Below are 17,440 nucleotides of genomic sequence, written 5' to 3' on the forward strand. Positions count from 1 at the left end.
ATCGCACTTACCTTTTTTAATTAGAATAAATCAAAACTTATGCTGCGGATTTTTTGTTTGCTATCAACGGCAAGCGAAACTTACAGTTACGTCTGCCACTGTAGGTAAAGTTGATGTTGTTTTTAATTCACGGTCTGCGGGCCAAATAAAAAAAACAACAAATATGAGATTTTTTGTATTTTTGCTTTTTTACTTTGCGCTGAAGTTCGGCGCTAATTGGAAAAGAGATGCGAGAAAGGGAGAAAAACTATAATTAAACGCTAGCGAAAAAGGGTCTTAAATATCCTGCGGGCGCAACAAAAAGGAGAAAAACAAGAAAAAAAGAAGGGGAAAAAGTAACAAAAAGTAACAGAAAGTTGCAGGAGAGGCGTTGGTCTGCAAGGGAAGAGGTACGGAAAACGCTCTTCCGGGAAAAAGAGAAAAATTCGAAAATCACAGAGAGAAGTGCTGCGCAGGATATTTTAGCCGTCTATCAAAAACTATTATTTAAATTTAATAGGCACTGCGGGTTCGTCATGTTTTTCTCGTTTCTTTATTATTGGCCACTCCGCTTTGTCACTCTACTTCGATTTTAATTTTTCCACTTCTTCATTCGCCCCATGAAAGTATATGTGCGAGGGAGGGAGATGGAGCGAGAGAGCGTGTTTGTGTTTCCACTGCAACTCCAAATCTTCTTTCTCTTTTTTAACACACACAAGGCACACACGCACACTCCAACAGTGGGAGTTGGAAACTTACGCGTCGCCGTTATTAACTTTTTTGCAAATAGCAATAGTTTTTAATTCAGCTTTCCGCACTGCAAGCCCCGTTTAATGCACTATTGTTTGACGATAAGAAGCCGCCGAAAACGCCGACCGAGAAGAAAAACACCCACGCTGGAAAAACGCGTCCGAATCGCGGTAAATTTTTTTCAGAATGAGAAGTAGAGATGCATGTTTTTGATTAAAAATTGTTTCGATGTTTTTCCTGATGTATCGATGTTTTGAAACATCGATGCACCTCGTAACCGAGCGAGTACAACCTCCTTATCTAGCGAATACACACTCCTAACCTAGCGGATACACCCGGTGCGGGACGCAATCCACAGTGTTGCGTCCCACAGCGCAGACTCGAACCCATATACATTTCTCCTTTATGCTACACAAAATATCGTATGATATTAAAATAGTTTTTAAATTATAAAATCTAAATTAAAGTAATGTCATATGTCATAAATCGACTAAACTTGTAAAATTGCATATTTTCGAGTTTGGTTGGTTTTGGTAACAGAAAACAACAGACTTTCTTTCTTCTCCACAATAACTGTAATTCTTTGCTTAACTTTGGATATATTTTCTATACAAATTTTCTATATTTTCTGCTTTTTATTTTCTGTTTTTTAGAATGTGTTATTTTTTGCATTTATGGAGTATATGTGCGATCTAAAAAAATATGACTATTTTAAGTTTGGATACATGTATTTATAAATTTATATGAACGATGATATTTAATGATCTAAATATCAGAGTACAGAAATATATTCAATTTAACATGTACCTGCAATATGTAGGGTAATTACCTTTACGTACTCACTTTATTTTAAGAGATATGTATGTTTTTAAAGTTTAGAGAGTACCCTTTAACATTATAACAGATCTTTTGGCAAAATATCAATTTATACTGAAAACGGGGTGGTTTTCAATTTTCATCGGCAGCAGAGCTTCAGAAATATAATGCAGCTAATCATAAATAGTAGGGTTGTTGATAATATATCAAAATATCAATATATCGATATTTTCTTTTTAAAATGATATATTTATATCGCAATTTTTTGTTTGCCTAAATATCGGAAAATCGATATATTTTTTTGATATTTTTTGATATTTTTGTCTTGGTTACTTTGTATTCCAAAGCGACTTCAAGTGAACGAATTTAAGCGCAAAATAATATTTTCGCAAAATGCGCGCAAAAGAAGGAATGTACATATGTGATATGTGTGCGTATGGCCAGATTTCGTTGTCTATTTGTGCATATGTAACTTACGCACATACCACCGAAATTTGGCGCCAAACGCGCACACACACGTTGTATATATATTAATTAGCTTTCATTCTTAGCTGTCCACGAACTTTGAAGGTATTATGACAATAACGGAGACTTTCAAGAATGCTGAAGTAAGGATTGTTAATAACAAAAAAACGGTGCAAAATTTTCACTTTCCGCCAACGGATTTCGAAGTCCGGACCGCACTTGTAAACAATTACCGAAACTTATTGTCTTTTTATTGTGGGCAGGAAATTTTTTTATTTAACACAAAAAATATCAAAAATATCAAATATATCGATATTTTTCGGTGATATTTAGAAATATTATTATCATATTATTTGATAAAAAAAATATCATCGATACGATATTTTTAAAATTTTCGACAACCCTAATAAATAGTTCTGATAAATCTTTTTTGACTAATAGATTTTTTGCATAAATTTTAGATTGTAGAGAAATAACAAAATTATATTTTTATCAAATATTAGAAACCAAAACATCGCTTGTTAGATTCTGCATGGATTTTTGTCATCCCTAAAAAGACTACCGGCATTAAGCAAGTTTCTATGAGGGGGAAAGAGATACAACTATAAAACTGGGTGGCAACATCGTGCTAAGGATGGTTCATAAACACAATAGTTTCAAAGACATTTTTGATATTTTATATATTTATTAACTGTAATGAATAGAAGATGTGATTTTTTAACATGAAATAAGCAAATCAAAGTTTTCTGGTTTATTTTCACATTCACCCGATATTCACTGAATCATTCTATCGTAGAGTCGCTCACGAACGAGTGAACTGGTTCGCGGCTTGCTGCCACTCGCTCCCACCGCTAACAGTAGTAACAATTTTGTGCGCGTATTTTCTTGCTGTTGGCTATATTGCCAAAACTCGGAGCGGCGCCAAAGTTAAATATCTCCAACATATTTTGGTTCTCCCCGATCAGCAATCGGAGTTTATAGAACCGGCAAACACCGATTAAAGAGAGATTTAAAACAGCCGACCAAGCCGCAAAATGCAGTCTCACAGCAAAAAACGCGTGTGCTACTACTACGACAGTAAGTTAAAAACAAATACATAATGTTAAAGGCCTACTAAGCAGAGAACTCTTAAATGCAAATAAGCGTTTTTGCTTTCTATGCCGACTTTGTTTTTTTTTTTGCATCCACTCGACATCCGATGATAGCATTTTTGCGAATTTCAAGTTTTACGGCGACTGTACGAGCGCGTTCCGGTCCACAGCGCACTTTTCCGAGACGGCCGCAGTGCGGTTGTATGCGTGTGCGTGTATGTACCTGTAGGTCTCTCCGTCCTCTTTGTGTTTTTGTTGCTGTTCGTTCAGGGCGAAAGTGCGACCGCTGCGGTCGTTCGGGAGAAGTGAAGCTGGGCCACAGACGCCTCGCCGACAGTGCTCATAAAATTTGTATTTTGCATAGCGTGGCAATTAATTGTTTTTTCAACGAGCTAATGTTAATGATTTTTGATCCCCAGGTGACATTGGCAACTACTACTATGGCCAGGGTCATCCCATGAAGCCCCACCGCATACGCATGACCCACAACCTGCTGCTCAACTATGGGCTCTACAGAAAAATGGAGATTTACGTAAGTTACTGGTAAATAGTAAAAACTTAAACGAAAATGATTGGGTTACCGTATTCGGTAACACGTATAAAATATTGCTTATTTAAAAACCAATAATATTTTCAAGTTAAACTAGTTTATCTTATACATGAAGTTGTTAATTAAATTATAATCTCCCCTTGCAGCGTCCCCATAAAGCCACTGCCGATGAGATGACCAAGTTCCACTCGGACGAGTACGTCCGGTTCCTGCGCTCCATCCGGCCGGACAACATGTCGGAGTACAACAAGCAGATGCAGCGATTCAATGTGGGCGAAGATTGCCCCGTCTTTGACGGACTCTACGAGTTCTGCCAACTCTCCGCCGGTGGATCCGTGGCTGCAGCAGTCAAGCTGAACAAACAGGCCTCCGAGATCTGCATCAATTGGGGCGGTGGCCTGCATCATGCCAAGAAATCGGAGGCCTCCGGCTTCTGCTATGTCAACGATATCGTCCTGGGAATTCTGGAGCTGCTGAAGTACCACCAGCGTGTTCTCTACATAGATATAGATGTCCATCATGGCGATGGCGTGGAGGAGGCTTTCTACACCACCGATCGTGTGATGACCGTCAGCTTCCACAAGTACGGAGAGTACTTCCCGGGCACCGGCGACCTGCGAGATATTGGCGCCGGCAAGGGAAAGTACTATGCGGTGAATATACCCCTGCGAGATGGCATGGATGATGATGCGTACGAGAGCATCTTCGTGCCGATAATCAGCAAGGTAATGGAGACATTCCAACCGGCAGCAGTGGTGCTGCAATGTGGCGCCGATTCCCTGACTGGCGATCGCCTAGGCTGCTTCAATCTCACCGTCAAAGGTCATGGAAAGTGCGTGGAGTTCGTGAAGAAGTATAACCTACCTTTCCTCATGGTCGGCGGTGGTGGTTATACCATCCGAAACGTCTCCCGCTGCTGGACTTACGAGACCTCAGTGGCCCTGGCCGTGGATATCGCCAACGAACTGCCGTACAACGACTACTTTGAGTACTTTGGCCCCGATTTCAAGCTGCACATTAGTCCCAGCAATATGACAAATCAGAATACGTCCGAGTACCTGGAAAAGATCAAGAACAGGCTGTTCGAGAACCTGCGCATGCTGCCCCATGCTCCAGGCGTTCAGATCCAGGCGATTCCCGAGGACGCCATCAACGATGAGTCCGACGACGAGGACAAAGTGGACAAGGACGATCGCCTGCCGCAGAGCGACAAAGACAAGCGGATCGTGCCGGAGAACGAGTACTCCGATTCGGAGGATGAGGGCGAGGGCGGTCGCCGGGATAACAGGACGTACAAGGGTCAGCGGAAGCGACCGCGCCTGGACAAGGACACTAACAGCAACAAGGCCTCCTCGGAGACGTCCAGCGAGATCAAGGACGAGAAGGAAAAGGGTGGGTGATTACTCCGATTCATTCGGTAATTGGCAGATCAAAGATGATTTTGTATTTGCTTAGATTGATGTAATGGAAAGAAAAAAGTTATGACCGATAGAAGAAAAACATTAGACTGGATCATTTTAATATGATCACATACAAAGGTCTTTATGTCTTAAGAAAAAGTTCTGGGGAAATCGGCATTCCATTTTAATCGGCCTGAAAATAAGTTTTCTTGATGTTTATGTTAGCTTCCTTCAAGCAAATACAATAATCAACTAGTTTATTAATGTGATTAAACCCCGACTAATTAAATCATTATCCTGTTTTTAGGTGATGGAGCTGATGGCGAGGAATCGACGGCGTCCAACACGAACAGCACCAGCAACAACAACAGTAACAACAAGAGCGAAAACGATGCCGGAGCGACGACCAATGCCGGATCCGGATCGGGTTCAGGTTCCGGTTCCGGAGCGAAGGGCGCTAAGGAGAACAACATATGACGTGGCGGCCGCAATTGGTTATAGAAGCCAATTAAGCGACCGCCGAAGTACAAGCCGCCGGATTTTACCTAGCGTCGTCTCATCGTGTCCTCTCATCCACCACGCCCCCTGCTGAGCCACGCCCACGGCTCCCTCTACACGCCCCTGCATCAGTTCCCCTGCGATCGGCTGCTATATAGTGTGCATGCTAAAATCCATCGCTTTCCGGGGGGACAAATCCGTAATCAGTGGGCGGGACTTAAACTCATCGTAAGATAAAATACGATTTATTTTAAGGCAATCTGTGCAGATCGCAAGTGTATAAGCTAAGCAAAAAGAGTAAATTCATAAATTTAAGCGATCCAATTTGGCGAATCAAGCAGAAAATAATCTAATCCAATAAATATTTATAAATACCAAAAGCCTTTGAATTATATTCTTTGGAGTTTTAGAAAGTATTTGATATTCAAATTGGATATCTTCTACTTAATAGGAGCACAGAATCTTATCTTATTATTTAAAAACATAATACTTACTTTTAAGTTTCTAAATTATTTCGAAATTGGTTTCGGTAAAATAACAAAAAATCAATTTAACAATTTATTTGTATCCGGACTAAGACTAGCTAACAATTTGAAAGTTTCTAACCGACATTGAGTTTCTAAGTTGAGGTTGTGGCATCGGGGAAAAGAATCCACTGGGGGATTTCCCGCCCACCAGTTGACAGTTTGTGACTAGTCTGCGAGGCTTTTCCGGGGGAAGGGAGCGACTGGGCGGCAAACTGGCTGCGGCGCTAATCCAGCGATAATATCGAGTCGATGCTGCACAGTGGTCGGTCTTGTATGGAGAAGGCGGCCAAAAATACTTCCAGTAGGAATATCGAGTTGAAATTTTTTTTGTAGGTATATAATAGCGTATGAATGTTATATTTTAAGTATCAGCACCATTAAAGCCAAATATATCCGCTACCATCGTGTTTACCATAAAATGTTCAAAATTTGACTCCCAAATGCATACTACACTTTTTTTTAAGCGTAACTGACAAAAATTATATTTGTTAAACACTTAATTTTGGTTAAAAAATTAACAAAAGGTAACAAAAAACGATGATTAACATAAATTTATAGTAAAATAAAAGTAATAAAAAATAAATTTTTCAATATATATTAGAAATGGTTACTCTAGAAAATCAAAAACTGATGAAAAAGGAACGAGGTACTCGTCTTCTTTAACAGATTCTGAACGGATTCGCAGCTATTCGCAGATGATTTTCACAGATAATACTAATTAAATATCGATTAACATTTTAAAAAAAATTTCATTATTGAGAAGTTTTGGGAACACAACTTTTACCTTTGCAGAATATTGATGTTTAGTTCTGCAGAACTTGTAAAATTGAGGTGGATAAACAATTATTGTCACAGTCACATATAGCATGTAAAATTAATAAAAATTAGAAAAACACAATCTACAAACCTTCAACTTTAATATTCATTTCACTTTCGGATATTAAACGATTGTTTTATATTTTTTTTAATTATTAACTTAACGCTTTCAAAAGACATGCGCACGCTTTCAGTTGATCGCTGGGTTTGTGCGCTCACTTTGCACCCCAATTTCTCCGCAAATATGTGGAGCAAGACAAAACTAATACTTGCTTTTAAAGCCTTGTTTTATTGATAAACAGATGCGCCAAACTTGAAATTAAAATTCCAAAATTGATTTTTTGATTTTTGGCCTATGGGACCGACCACTGTGTGCTGGTGCGATTACTGCGCGGCTGCAGTCGTGGTCCACCCAAGTAACTAATTGGATTCGCGAACTGGCGCTGTAGTAGTGAGTTTTCCAGGAAAATCGGTGGCGGCGGCATCGGCGGGGACGTCAGTTTCGGGTGATGGCGACGCAACGGCACCGAGGGCGGGAGTTTTCCACCCGGCTCCTCTGGATTTTCCAACCCATTCGCTGGCAGGGTGGACCCTGTTCGCGCATTGGCATTTGCGGCTACATCAAAGGACTCGTCGTTCGGCTTCTGCTGCTTTGGAGCCTCTGTGTCATCGGGCGCTTTGTGGCGGGATTTGTGTCCCTGTGGCTGCTGCTGCGCTTTCTGGGGGAGATTGGGCATGAAAATGGCACCAGGACATCGGGCGGAACGGAAACAGATGCAGGTTTTGCGAGGAGGGATCGGAAAACGGGCGGCGGGGGGGAGGAGAGGTTCAGGAATTTAGATCAAATATTTTTCAGGGTTTAATTCTATTTGGCTTTAGTCAAAGTGACGTTCAATGGACATGGACGGCAGTGAGGGGATCATGTTTGTTTGTGTGTGTGTCCAAAGAAGAGATAAAGTTTTATAATTATTTAAAGGCTTTGAGAGATAGATAGAAGAGGGGGAGGGGGAATGGCGGTTATTCAAGCTGCTTTTTGGGTCCGGGCAAAAGTTTATTTATTTATTTTGTTCACGGGATTTTGGCACCTGTCGTGATTTGGCACTTTATGTTGTTAATACAAATGCACTGAGCTGACATGAAAGTGTACACTCGAAAGTTGTAAATGTTTTGAGTTTTATGGTTTTCGTACTTCTAGTTTAAACACCTTAATAGCTTGAGTTTTAATAAATAATAAAAAACGTATAATTATAATATGCAAATGTTTTTTTACTTCTAGTTTAAACACCTTAATAGCTTGAGTTTTAATAAATAATACAAAACGTATAATTTTAATATGCAAATGTTTTTTTATTACAAAAGTTCCATTTATTTGAAATGAAGATTAAGTTTTTTTAGTTTAATTGTTTAATAAAATCATCAGGATATCAAAATTAAACCTGTTTTATATTATCATAAAAGAGTCTTTATTTTAGTTATTATTATTTTCTAGGTGTATGTTGGCGTGTGTTTTGTGTGTGTGCATCTGCTGCATTGCATTTTGGATTGCAGAGCGTGTCCTGCCTGGACCCCGTCCAAAATCCATTTTGCTGCCCCATAAGCCCGGCCCAAAGGCCCTTGCCAACAAAGGCGCCACGTCAGTCCCCGGATGGTGTCTTGGTTACACGAAACCCGCCAGTCACTTCACAGCATTTTGTATGGCAGTCTCACAATTCATACTCCATGTCCACGACCCCAAGCCCCGCCCTTCCTATTCAGCGCTGGGGGCGTGGCATCGTGGGCATCTGCCCGAAAATCAACTGCAAGGAGAGCGGCTAGAGCGCTTCAGTCAAGTGCAAATGTGTTGGCCAAGCGACAGCGATGCATTTACATACTTTCATAGGAGGAAGTTGCGAAAATCGGGGATTCGCGACCCTAAAAGTATCCTAACCTAAATATTCATAAAATTAATAATACTTTTGCCCATAATATTTAGTATTTCAAAATGGAATAAACTATGAAGAGAAGGGATTACTTTAGGGTAATATCTAAAATTTTGAGAGGCTTTAAAAAATATAATAAAAGCAACTATGTTTTAACCTTTTCAGTTTCATATGTTCTCGGTTAATAGTTTTGAAAGTAGATCGCTGCACTGCCAAAACTCTTTGGCATTGGGCACAAAAAAATGCATTTAAAATGTTATTTTTGGCTGGCATTCGCAACTGCCTGCGCTTTTCATACTTTTCCATTTTCCATTTCGCATTTGCAAGGGACCCATTTCAGTTTCATTTTCGAGGAATTTTATTGTTCCTCGCTGAAGGTTACTGGCACTGGAGCCGTGGAAACAATAAGCAAAACTTGCACTTTCATGCAGCACACTGACACTGACACACTTCCTTTGGCCCTCAACCCGCCACGCCCCCCCCCCCCTTCACCCGCTCCGCCCTTTTAGGATCCTGTGGAAGCCGTATTAACATTGTTTTTCCGACATTTTTCACTGCATATGCCGCGGCATGCATTTCGAATATGTTTACTTTGCCAAGTCATCATCCAAAGGTGGAATATTACAATTTATTACTTGACGCACGGCGAAAAAATGTGAACAAAAATAGGACTTTATAAAAGAAAATATTTACTACAAATACGAAACTAAACATTCCCTATAAAATTTGGGAAAATTGTTGTTAACAAAAGTTTGTATTGCAGCGACAAAATTAATGTTCATAAAATGAAAACTTAAAAACCTTGTAGGTATAGTTTTTTTTTCTTTATGTACCATTTACAACAATTACGCCCTTGAACACACGCACAATCGCCCATACATGCACGCATTTTGTAAGGGTGGTGGTGATGAAAATATATTTATTACACATGTTGAACAATGTACGCACAAGTTTTGCTGCTCATTTGGTCGATGGTCAACAAGCAAATGCCTTGTTAACCATTATGGGCCATGTTTTAATGTGGCAACACACAAACGACACAAACAAGAGCAAAAAACGACAATAACTTTTCGCATTAAATGAATGCCAAGTGGAATTGAGACAGTAAAGCAGAGAGAAAGACAGGAAAAATTCGGGAAAATATAGGGGAAAAGCGAAAGAGCCGAAACAAAGGAAAGAAAAAGTTGGCTCTTTCAACTTTTCAACGCGGAAATTAATAACAAATTGCTTTAAGCCACCATGACGATTACGTTCTGCCACATTCTGCTTTCATTTAACAGTGATGGCATTCCAGTATTTTTGATTACAAGAAATTGATAATATTACAAAAATAATTAGTACTGAAACGTATACACTTAATTTTTGACCCATTTTTAACCAATTTATTTTTTTAAATTTATCTATTTTTAATATCAAATAAATGCCAACACTTGCTCCTCAATTTTGGGCGGAAATCAGTGCGTAAACATAAATACATCCCAACTTATATCCTGATTTTTCCTGGCAACGCCTTAAGTTCAGCATGGCCGTCAGAAAAACTTTTTCCAGCACAATAAACACTTCATTGCGCACTTGAGTTAATTTGTCAAGAAGGCCAAACGCATACATACATATGTTGAAATTATTGAAAAAGTTTCGAGTGGCAAATGGCAGCGAAAGATTTTGTTGGTCCTGATGGTTTTTCATTAAGCACAGGGACTAGAAAGAGCAGTTTTTCTTAACCCCCATAGCTTTTCCTGCTGGACGTTGGCAGTTGTTGTAGAACATGAATAATGCATGCTGTAAAAGTTTAATGAAAATGCAGGAAAAGGAAACGCGGCAGATTCGGCACCAATGGAAAGAAAAAAATAGCTAGACACACAAAAAGTTGCAAAAATGTAATAATTAGAGCAAGCTGCCAAAATCCATGGCAATTGGGTTCCATTTCCTATTTTTTCGTTTTTAAACTCCAATTAGGTTTTTATACATTTTTCGAAGTTATTATTTATAACATTGCAGAAGGTATTAAAATTTCAGTCGAAAGATTGAAAAATTCCTGTAAAATTTATTAAACTAAATTGTACACTGTAAATTTTTTTTTTATCAGAAAATACGATTTTTTAATATAGAGTTTTCTAAACATTGGGCTTTTTCGGATAATTACTTTTTCGGATAGTGGTCGAAAACCAGCACTTGAAAGCCCATAATTTCTTTTAATGTTGTCCGATTTTCGGAAAATGTCCTAATACAAGCACTTGAAAACACATAACTTTTCTTAATGATGTGATGTAATTTTGAAAGCCTAATAGTTGTTCTATAAAAAATTAAGGCATATATGTACGTATAAATTAATAAACACATAAAATATTGTTGGAATATTTAATGATTTAAATAGATCGGTTAAAATATACATGAATATTATAAGAATTAAGATTAGTCAATAGAACCTTTTTTTCAGTAAAATATTAAGGACAGAGAATATGTTTTTTTCGAAAATATCCATAAAATAAATATCTGGTAAAATGAGAAAAATCTGCAGCTGCTAAGCAATGGAGACATTCCAGACTCCTTTTTGTCCTGCTTTGTTTTTACGCTGCGCATTAGATGAGCTCCACTCTCGTCGCCATTGTCCTGGGTCCATTATCCTGGCTCCTGCTGCTGCTGCTGTTCAATAAACTGTAATTCGTGCGCCACTTCCATGTGCATTCATTTGTCGCTTCGCACACACACACACACTAACACCGAGGCACCACTCAGTTGCACACACACACACACACACTCAACTCCGCTTGGTGGTGCACATTGTGCTTGGCGTACATGGCGTATGAGTGACATTTAATTAAAATTTATGTAGTCTAAAAAGGCAAGAATTTTTCTACTCCCCGCCTGTTCAAATTTATGCAACGCCCCATTTTGTTTGAGTTGTATTAAATGTTCGCAGTTTTGCAGACCGGGTTTTTGGTAATCATGTGTAAATTTGTTTTTACACCCATTAAAAGTACAGGTCGACGCCGACACCCTGCTTCCTGACAATTGCGAGTGGGGAATATGTATACGTAATCAAATATTTAAATGGAAAATTGCACTTTTGCCGGGGCAAAGATAAGATGTGAAGGTGAGGGGCATTTTTCTTTTCATCTCTGCCATCAAATGACTGAAGTTTAATTTAAGTTTCAGTTTAAGTTAAAGATCTCAGATATTCTTAATTGAGATGATTGTGCAGGTGTATTTGGAATAGGAGAAAACTTTGGTGTGAATGTTTTTTGCATATTTTATTTATCTTATAATTAATTTATATATTAAAATTTACTATTAAATAATCACTTTTGCTGTTCTTATGATAACAAATTTCGGTTTCTTTCCTTTCACTTTTTCTTCTTGGCTTGCAGTTTTTTCTTGTTCATCAACCATTGATGGATCTGCATGCGCCGATAGTGCAAGTGTCTCTGCAGATTCTTCTTGAAGAGCGTCTCCCTTGCGAGAATCTCCAGATCCTCGTTGCTGCACTGCCTTATATTCAGCTTAGTCCTGGCAATAAGCTCGCTGGTCAGATGAAGTTTGGTGGCAGAAGCCCGCGATGCATGGACTTTTTTGCGTCTCAACTCTTCGCGATGCATAAACATCGCATATGCGGCAGTGGGTGACTTTGGTGATGATCCTACTGAATTCTGGGAAGGATTATGCTTGGAGTTCTCCGCGACTTCCTTTTTCTGCTTGAGGAGACACATCTTAACTGTTTGATTGCTAGACTGCGTTTGCTGGTTGAGTCACTGCTGCTTGAGTATTTTATATGCAATCCTCTTTTTTGACCTGCCCATTCATGAGACCCATTCGCGCAGGTCAATCAGTTTCCCAGGCCAGAAACTGACCTGACTGCAGTTTTTTTCGCCACTAATTTTTTTACAGCACACCGGTGGCAGTGGATTAAAAAAAGTAATCTCATTCATTACCTAAAAAGTGTTGTAAAGTTCTAGAGAATGGCAAAAAAAATAATACTCCTTGGACGCACTCCTTGCCGCTAATCCGGATATATAACCGGATTAAGTCGACCTTAAATGTTTATGGGTCGAAATACCGTCGGGCGAGTTTTCTCATGTTTCTTCACGTCCTGGTTTTGCGGTCTCATCGATGCCATTCCGTACACTTTACATGCGGCTAATCCTTTGGCCAGAGTCCTGGCCATTAGCGTCATAATGAAGCGACAGCTGATAGACGGCATTCCATGCGAGTCCTCTCTCTATTTTGGGAAATTCACAGCGTTATGGGTTGAAATCAGTAGCCGGGGACAGCAAGAACAAGAGCTGTTCAGCCGACGGCCAGGGCAAGTGACCAGCTGACCCAATTTGTAAACATCCAAGCCAAATATTTGACTTTGATCGCCGGCCACAACCGCAACTTCTTTATTATTCGTCAGGCGAACGAACAGTGGATGAAGGTCGATTTAAAAAAAAAAACAATACAAATTTAAACAGCTCAGAGTTACTACAAATTTACTATCATAATAAATTGCCTTTAAGGATTTAAGCACCTAAGAAAAATATAGACCATTAAATTCAATTTAGCCAGAAAATTTGACTTCGGTATTTTTTTAAGCAATTTTCTATCTGATATACATAATCGCTTCGAATTTATTCCACTGTATTTCGGCTGTGTTGTTTTCTCATAAATTTATGCTTCGGGGCAAAAGGGCGATATAAACTCATTACATTGGCTTGACTGCTGTTGATGTTGTTGCCACTTTTGATGGGTCTGCTATTGCTTATTCCAGCGCATTCTCCATCCGAAATATTTGGAGTTCGCTTTCGGGTTTCATTACCAAAAAGGGTTTTCTGGGCGGCCCAGACTTCGTTCCATGTGCAAAAATCACAACATTTTAATCTCATAATCTGAATTTATGTGCAGACTCAATTTCGTTATACTTAACGACATTTTATGCGGTTATTTTATGCAGGCAGGAGGCAAAACTAGAGGAGCTCAAGGGAATCCCTGCTAGCCAGACTAGCTACATAAGCTCCCTTTTTCCACACACACGCCTTTGCGGTTCCGCTGGCACCCTTCAAACTGAGTGGAGCAGGAAAAAGCACCACTCAGAAAAACAGTGCAGGTTTGAAATATTTTCAGGAGTTGAAGTAATATATTATATGTAAAAAATTGAAGGGGTTGTTGAGTATAAAAAACAGTTGCTTTTTAAGCATTATAATTCAATTTTATTAATACAAATTTTATTAATAAAACGAATAACTGTTTCAAAAACCAGATATACATTTAGGAGCCACAATTTTCTCGCAGTGCAAACGTTAAGTACATCAAATATGTGAAAGATCCAGTGCACGTGTGTGTGTGCTTCTATGAGTACTTGAGATTTTCTATGGTCGCACAAAACACATTAGTTAAAAGTACTGACCAACAAAGCCACTAACAAGCTGTTGGTAACCATCTCCCCCCTGAAATCCCCCTCTTCCCCTCATATTACACACAATATCCCCCACTTCTACCCTATTTCCCACCACATATATTGAAGTGCCATTATGTGCGCTTTACTTTTTCCATCTTCTCCGACTTCATCGCTCCTTGTTGTTGTATCAATCTTGATGATGCTGCTCAGTTGTTGTTGTTGTTGTCGTCAGCATTTTGCTGCTCGGAAGTTTTTTAATAAACGCATTTAAATGAATTGATGTATGGACGAGTTGTTCTGTGTAATTTCTCATCATTTTATATAAAACAAGTTAAATTTGTGTTCTCATTTCCCGGCCAAAGAACTTTTATTACCTTCGTATATCACACAGTAAAGAATGAAAATTTACAAAAACAAAAAGGGAAAGTTGCAAAAATGGGAAAGAATGAAAGTTGTGCCATTCTTAAAACTTAATGGAGGCAACTTTTGCGTTTCAGCAAAAGCAATTTTGAACTTAACTTTAAAGATATCAATTTACATGTAAGTTTATGAGTTGGGAAAGGATTACTGCATAATCCAAACTTGCCTTACTTGCAATATGAATTTAGTTCTCTTCGTTTTTTACACAACAATACTTTTCATATAAAAATAAAGCTCTAAGTAAGAATGAAATCATTTAATGCTAACCTAGTTGTCTTTTATACGAGTTTCTAAGCTTTAATAGTTCTTCATTGAATTTCACTTGTTTAAAAAACTCTTTAACGGAATAGTTAAAACTTATTTTTTACTAGTTTAAAAATAGTTGCTGGCTTAGTAAATAATAAAACCAAATGTATTTAAGCCAAAGTCTTCAATTCCATGGCGTATTTAATAATATTCTTGCAACATTTGTGTGCAAGTTTCGTTTGGTTAAATTCGATGCAAAAAGTTTGTTTTTTTCATCTTTTGAGGAATATTCATGTCGATGGGCAGACAGTTTTCTTTATACAAAACAATCCAAGGACTTGCCTCTTTTCAATTTATATTATTTGTTTTGCCTTTGTCTCTGTCGCACTTTGACTTGCTTTTATTTATACAAATTGCTTTTGTTTTTGGCTCTCGTGCCTTTTGTGCTTTGTTTATTTTAGCCCTGTTGTCTTGCCATCAATTTGCCGAAATATTTATGCTTTTATACATCTTTTGCTGGCCCACAATTTTTGCATTCGTCTCGCTGGCCTGGCTTGGCTGGCCGTCAGTTTCTGGTGGTGGTGGCCCTTCTATTGACGCCATGGTATCCGTTTTGTTTGCCGCCCGCCTTGCGACTTCCACTGCCGTTGCTGCCGCCGCTGTTGGCCAGATCCACATCCGTTTCGGCCACGATTGGCGGACCCCAAGAAACTTGTCGCCGCACTGTTGCCGGTCCAGCTCCTCCAACTCCAGTTCCAGTTGCCGCTCCCGCTCCCGCTCCCCCGGAGCCCCCGTTTCCTCCCGATCCGGGTTTCGTCCTCCGCTTGGAACTCTGCGGCTGGAGCGATGCTCCTCTTTGAGGAAGTTGTCGTGGCTGCGGCAGCTGCTTCTGCATTTCATGTTGCTGCTGTCAAAGTGCAGAAATGTTTCGAATTGCTTTTTATTAAAAACTTTCTCCTCTCATATTTTTTCGTGTGGGTGGTGTTCTTTTTTCTTTTTTTTTTTTTGTGTAAATAAATTTCATGCAACTCTTCGCTTGGAAGAGACATTCCGTTTAAAAAAGAGTTTCTTTGATTAGTTTTCCACGTTCCTTTCGTTGACAGACCTTCATGCGGGTTTCGTTGCTTTTTCTTTTTTAATTAACATGCGCGAGGGGAAATTCGTCAAGCTCACTTGTTAGTAATACGATTTGCATACTTGATGTTAGAGCAAGCAATTGGGTTCCATTTTTGGTTTTTGTTTTGGACAAGCTGCAGCTTTGGACCCATTCAAGTGTGCAATCTGAAAACGGAGCACGAAATCCAAGCTCTTTGTATTTTCCCCTATGGTTTTTTTTTTAAGCCATTGTTTTTCCGTACTTGAAAAGCATAATGAAAACATGCAAGGCTAATTAAAAACGTTCCCACAGGGGACGTTATTTATTTAACACAATATTGGACCACCAAAATAATAGAAAGTTGCTTCCTTTCATATTTCCTAAGCTAAATTATTAAACAAATAATTGGAAATTTGTTTCCTTCCTTTACAAACTCCTAATGATTTGGTTAGCCACCGCAAGCCACGTCTAATGATTCCCCCCTCCAATTTATTTATTAAATTGTGGGCAGCGTTTTAATTTACACATCATTAGCTCGCTTCGACTTCTTTGCCTTCATTAAGATTTATATAAAACTTGAGCAAACAACGCAAAATCTGTGTGATGGCCCCTGCATGTGGGTGTGCCTTTGGGTGTATTTTTGGGTGTACTTTTGGGTGTGCTTCTGGGTGTGTGTGTTCACTTGTTGTTGCAGCAACTGTGTGGGCTTTGGGTTTCGTTTTTGCATTCTAAGCTCGTAATGAGTTTCACCGCAGCATTGTGGTAGCTGGCAAAGTTAAGTGCGTGCTGCGTTTGCGGCAAGCCAAAATGAACAGCGGCAGAGGAGGGGGAGGGGCGGTGGAAATGCTGGAAAAGCGGGAAAGCGAGCAAGAAACGGAGCAGAAGCACCAGCACCAGCAGCAGCCACGCAAGATGAAAGAAAGTGCAAAGACGCCCACAAACATTTCGGAATAAAAAGAAACTTGGCATGCATGACAGGAGCAACCACACTAGAACCAACAGAAGCTGCACCACCAACCCACCAACCAACCAACGGCAGCAGCAACAGGAACATGCGGCAGCTGAGGCACTTGCACTTTTTCGTGCTGCTCCAACAAAGGATGCAGCTCCGACCTACGACTTTCACTACAGTAAACTTAGTTTATACTTTACTTTACATGAACTTTAACCCTAATTGGACAGTTACAAAATATACCCAAAACTATGAAACAATAGGTAACCCTTCATTGATCAATGTACATTTTATTTGTAATTTATTTTCAAAAGTTAATTCTGCTTTTTAAATTTTAATAGCCGATAATAAATAATTTTAAAACCTTTTAAATATTTCCAGAAGATAAAATCTACTCCACATTAAAAAGACACCAAGAATCTTTCGCAAGCACAAAAATTAACGAACATAATTAATCAAATTTAATTTTGGAACCCCTCGAAAAGGGATCCAACTACCGACCAACCACTGTACCAGCACCTTCACCCTTTACCACCCACTC

At 39.2% G+C, this 17,440-nt stretch overlaps 4 protein-coding genes across 11 annotated transcripts in view; 1 reads left to right on the forward strand and 3 right to left on the reverse strand.

Annotated features, from left to right (window-relative positions):
* The window catches only part of LOC108096284 (tyrosine-protein kinase Src64B), a 35,150-nt gene extending 34,228 nt beyond the window's left edge, over positions 1-922 (reverse strand). For 2 of the 4 annotated variants that reach the window (XM_043209129.1, XM_043209127.1), the window contains exons 1-2: positions 739-922; positions 12-134 (exon numbers count right to left, since the gene is read on the reverse strand). The gene's annotated coding sequence lies outside the window, so the exon portion shown is untranslated. Of the gene's footprint in view, positions 1-11; positions 191-738 lie in introns of those variants that run through there. The other 2 variants (XM_017197749.2, XM_043209128.1) reach the window with 2 other exon arrangements.
* A 1,918-nt stretch (positions 923-2,840) lies between these two features.
* On the forward strand, positions 2,841-5,929 carry LOC108096264 (histone deacetylase HDAC1). The gene is made up of 4 exons (XM_017197724.2): positions 2,841-3,087; positions 3,521-3,633; positions 3,798-5,043; positions 5,359-5,929. Exons 1-4 carry the CDS (start codon positions 3,045-3,047, stop codon positions 5,526-5,528), a joined length of 1,572 nt encoding a protein of 523 aa, XP_017053213.1. The 5' UTR covers positions 2,841-3,044; the 3' UTR covers positions 5,529-5,929.
* Positions 5,930-7,046: 1,117 nt separating this feature from the next.
* LOC108096262 overlaps positions 7,047-17,440 on the reverse strand; it is a 63,177-nt gene continuing 52,783 nt past the window's right edge. For 2 of the 5 annotated variants that reach the window (XM_017197721.2, XM_017197719.2), the window contains one exon: positions 7,047-7,611. In XM_017197721.2, coding sequence (XP_017053210.1) covers positions 7,246-7,611 — 366 coding nt within the window. In that variant the 3' untranslated portion in view covers positions 7,047-7,245. Of the gene's footprint in view, positions 7,766-14,172; positions 15,759-17,440 lie in introns of those variants that run through there. The other 3 variants (XM_017197723.2, XM_017197722.2, XM_017197720.2) reach the window with 3 other exon arrangements.
* Positions 12,048-12,528, reverse strand: LOC108096267. Its single transcript, XM_017197728.1, has one exon. It carries the CDS (start codon positions 12,516-12,518, stop codon positions 12,156-12,158), a length of 363 nt encoding a protein of 120 aa, XP_017053217.1. The 5' UTR covers positions 12,519-12,528; the 3' UTR covers positions 12,048-12,155.

The sequence above is a fragment of the Drosophila ficusphila genome, unplaced genomic scaffold, assembly GCF_018152265.1.
Source record: "Drosophila ficusphila isolate 14025-0441.05 unplaced genomic scaffold, ASM1815226v1 contig_106, whole genome shotgun sequence".
Taxonomy (NCBI): Eukaryota; Metazoa; Arthropoda; class Insecta; order Diptera; family Drosophilidae; genus Drosophila; species Drosophila ficusphila.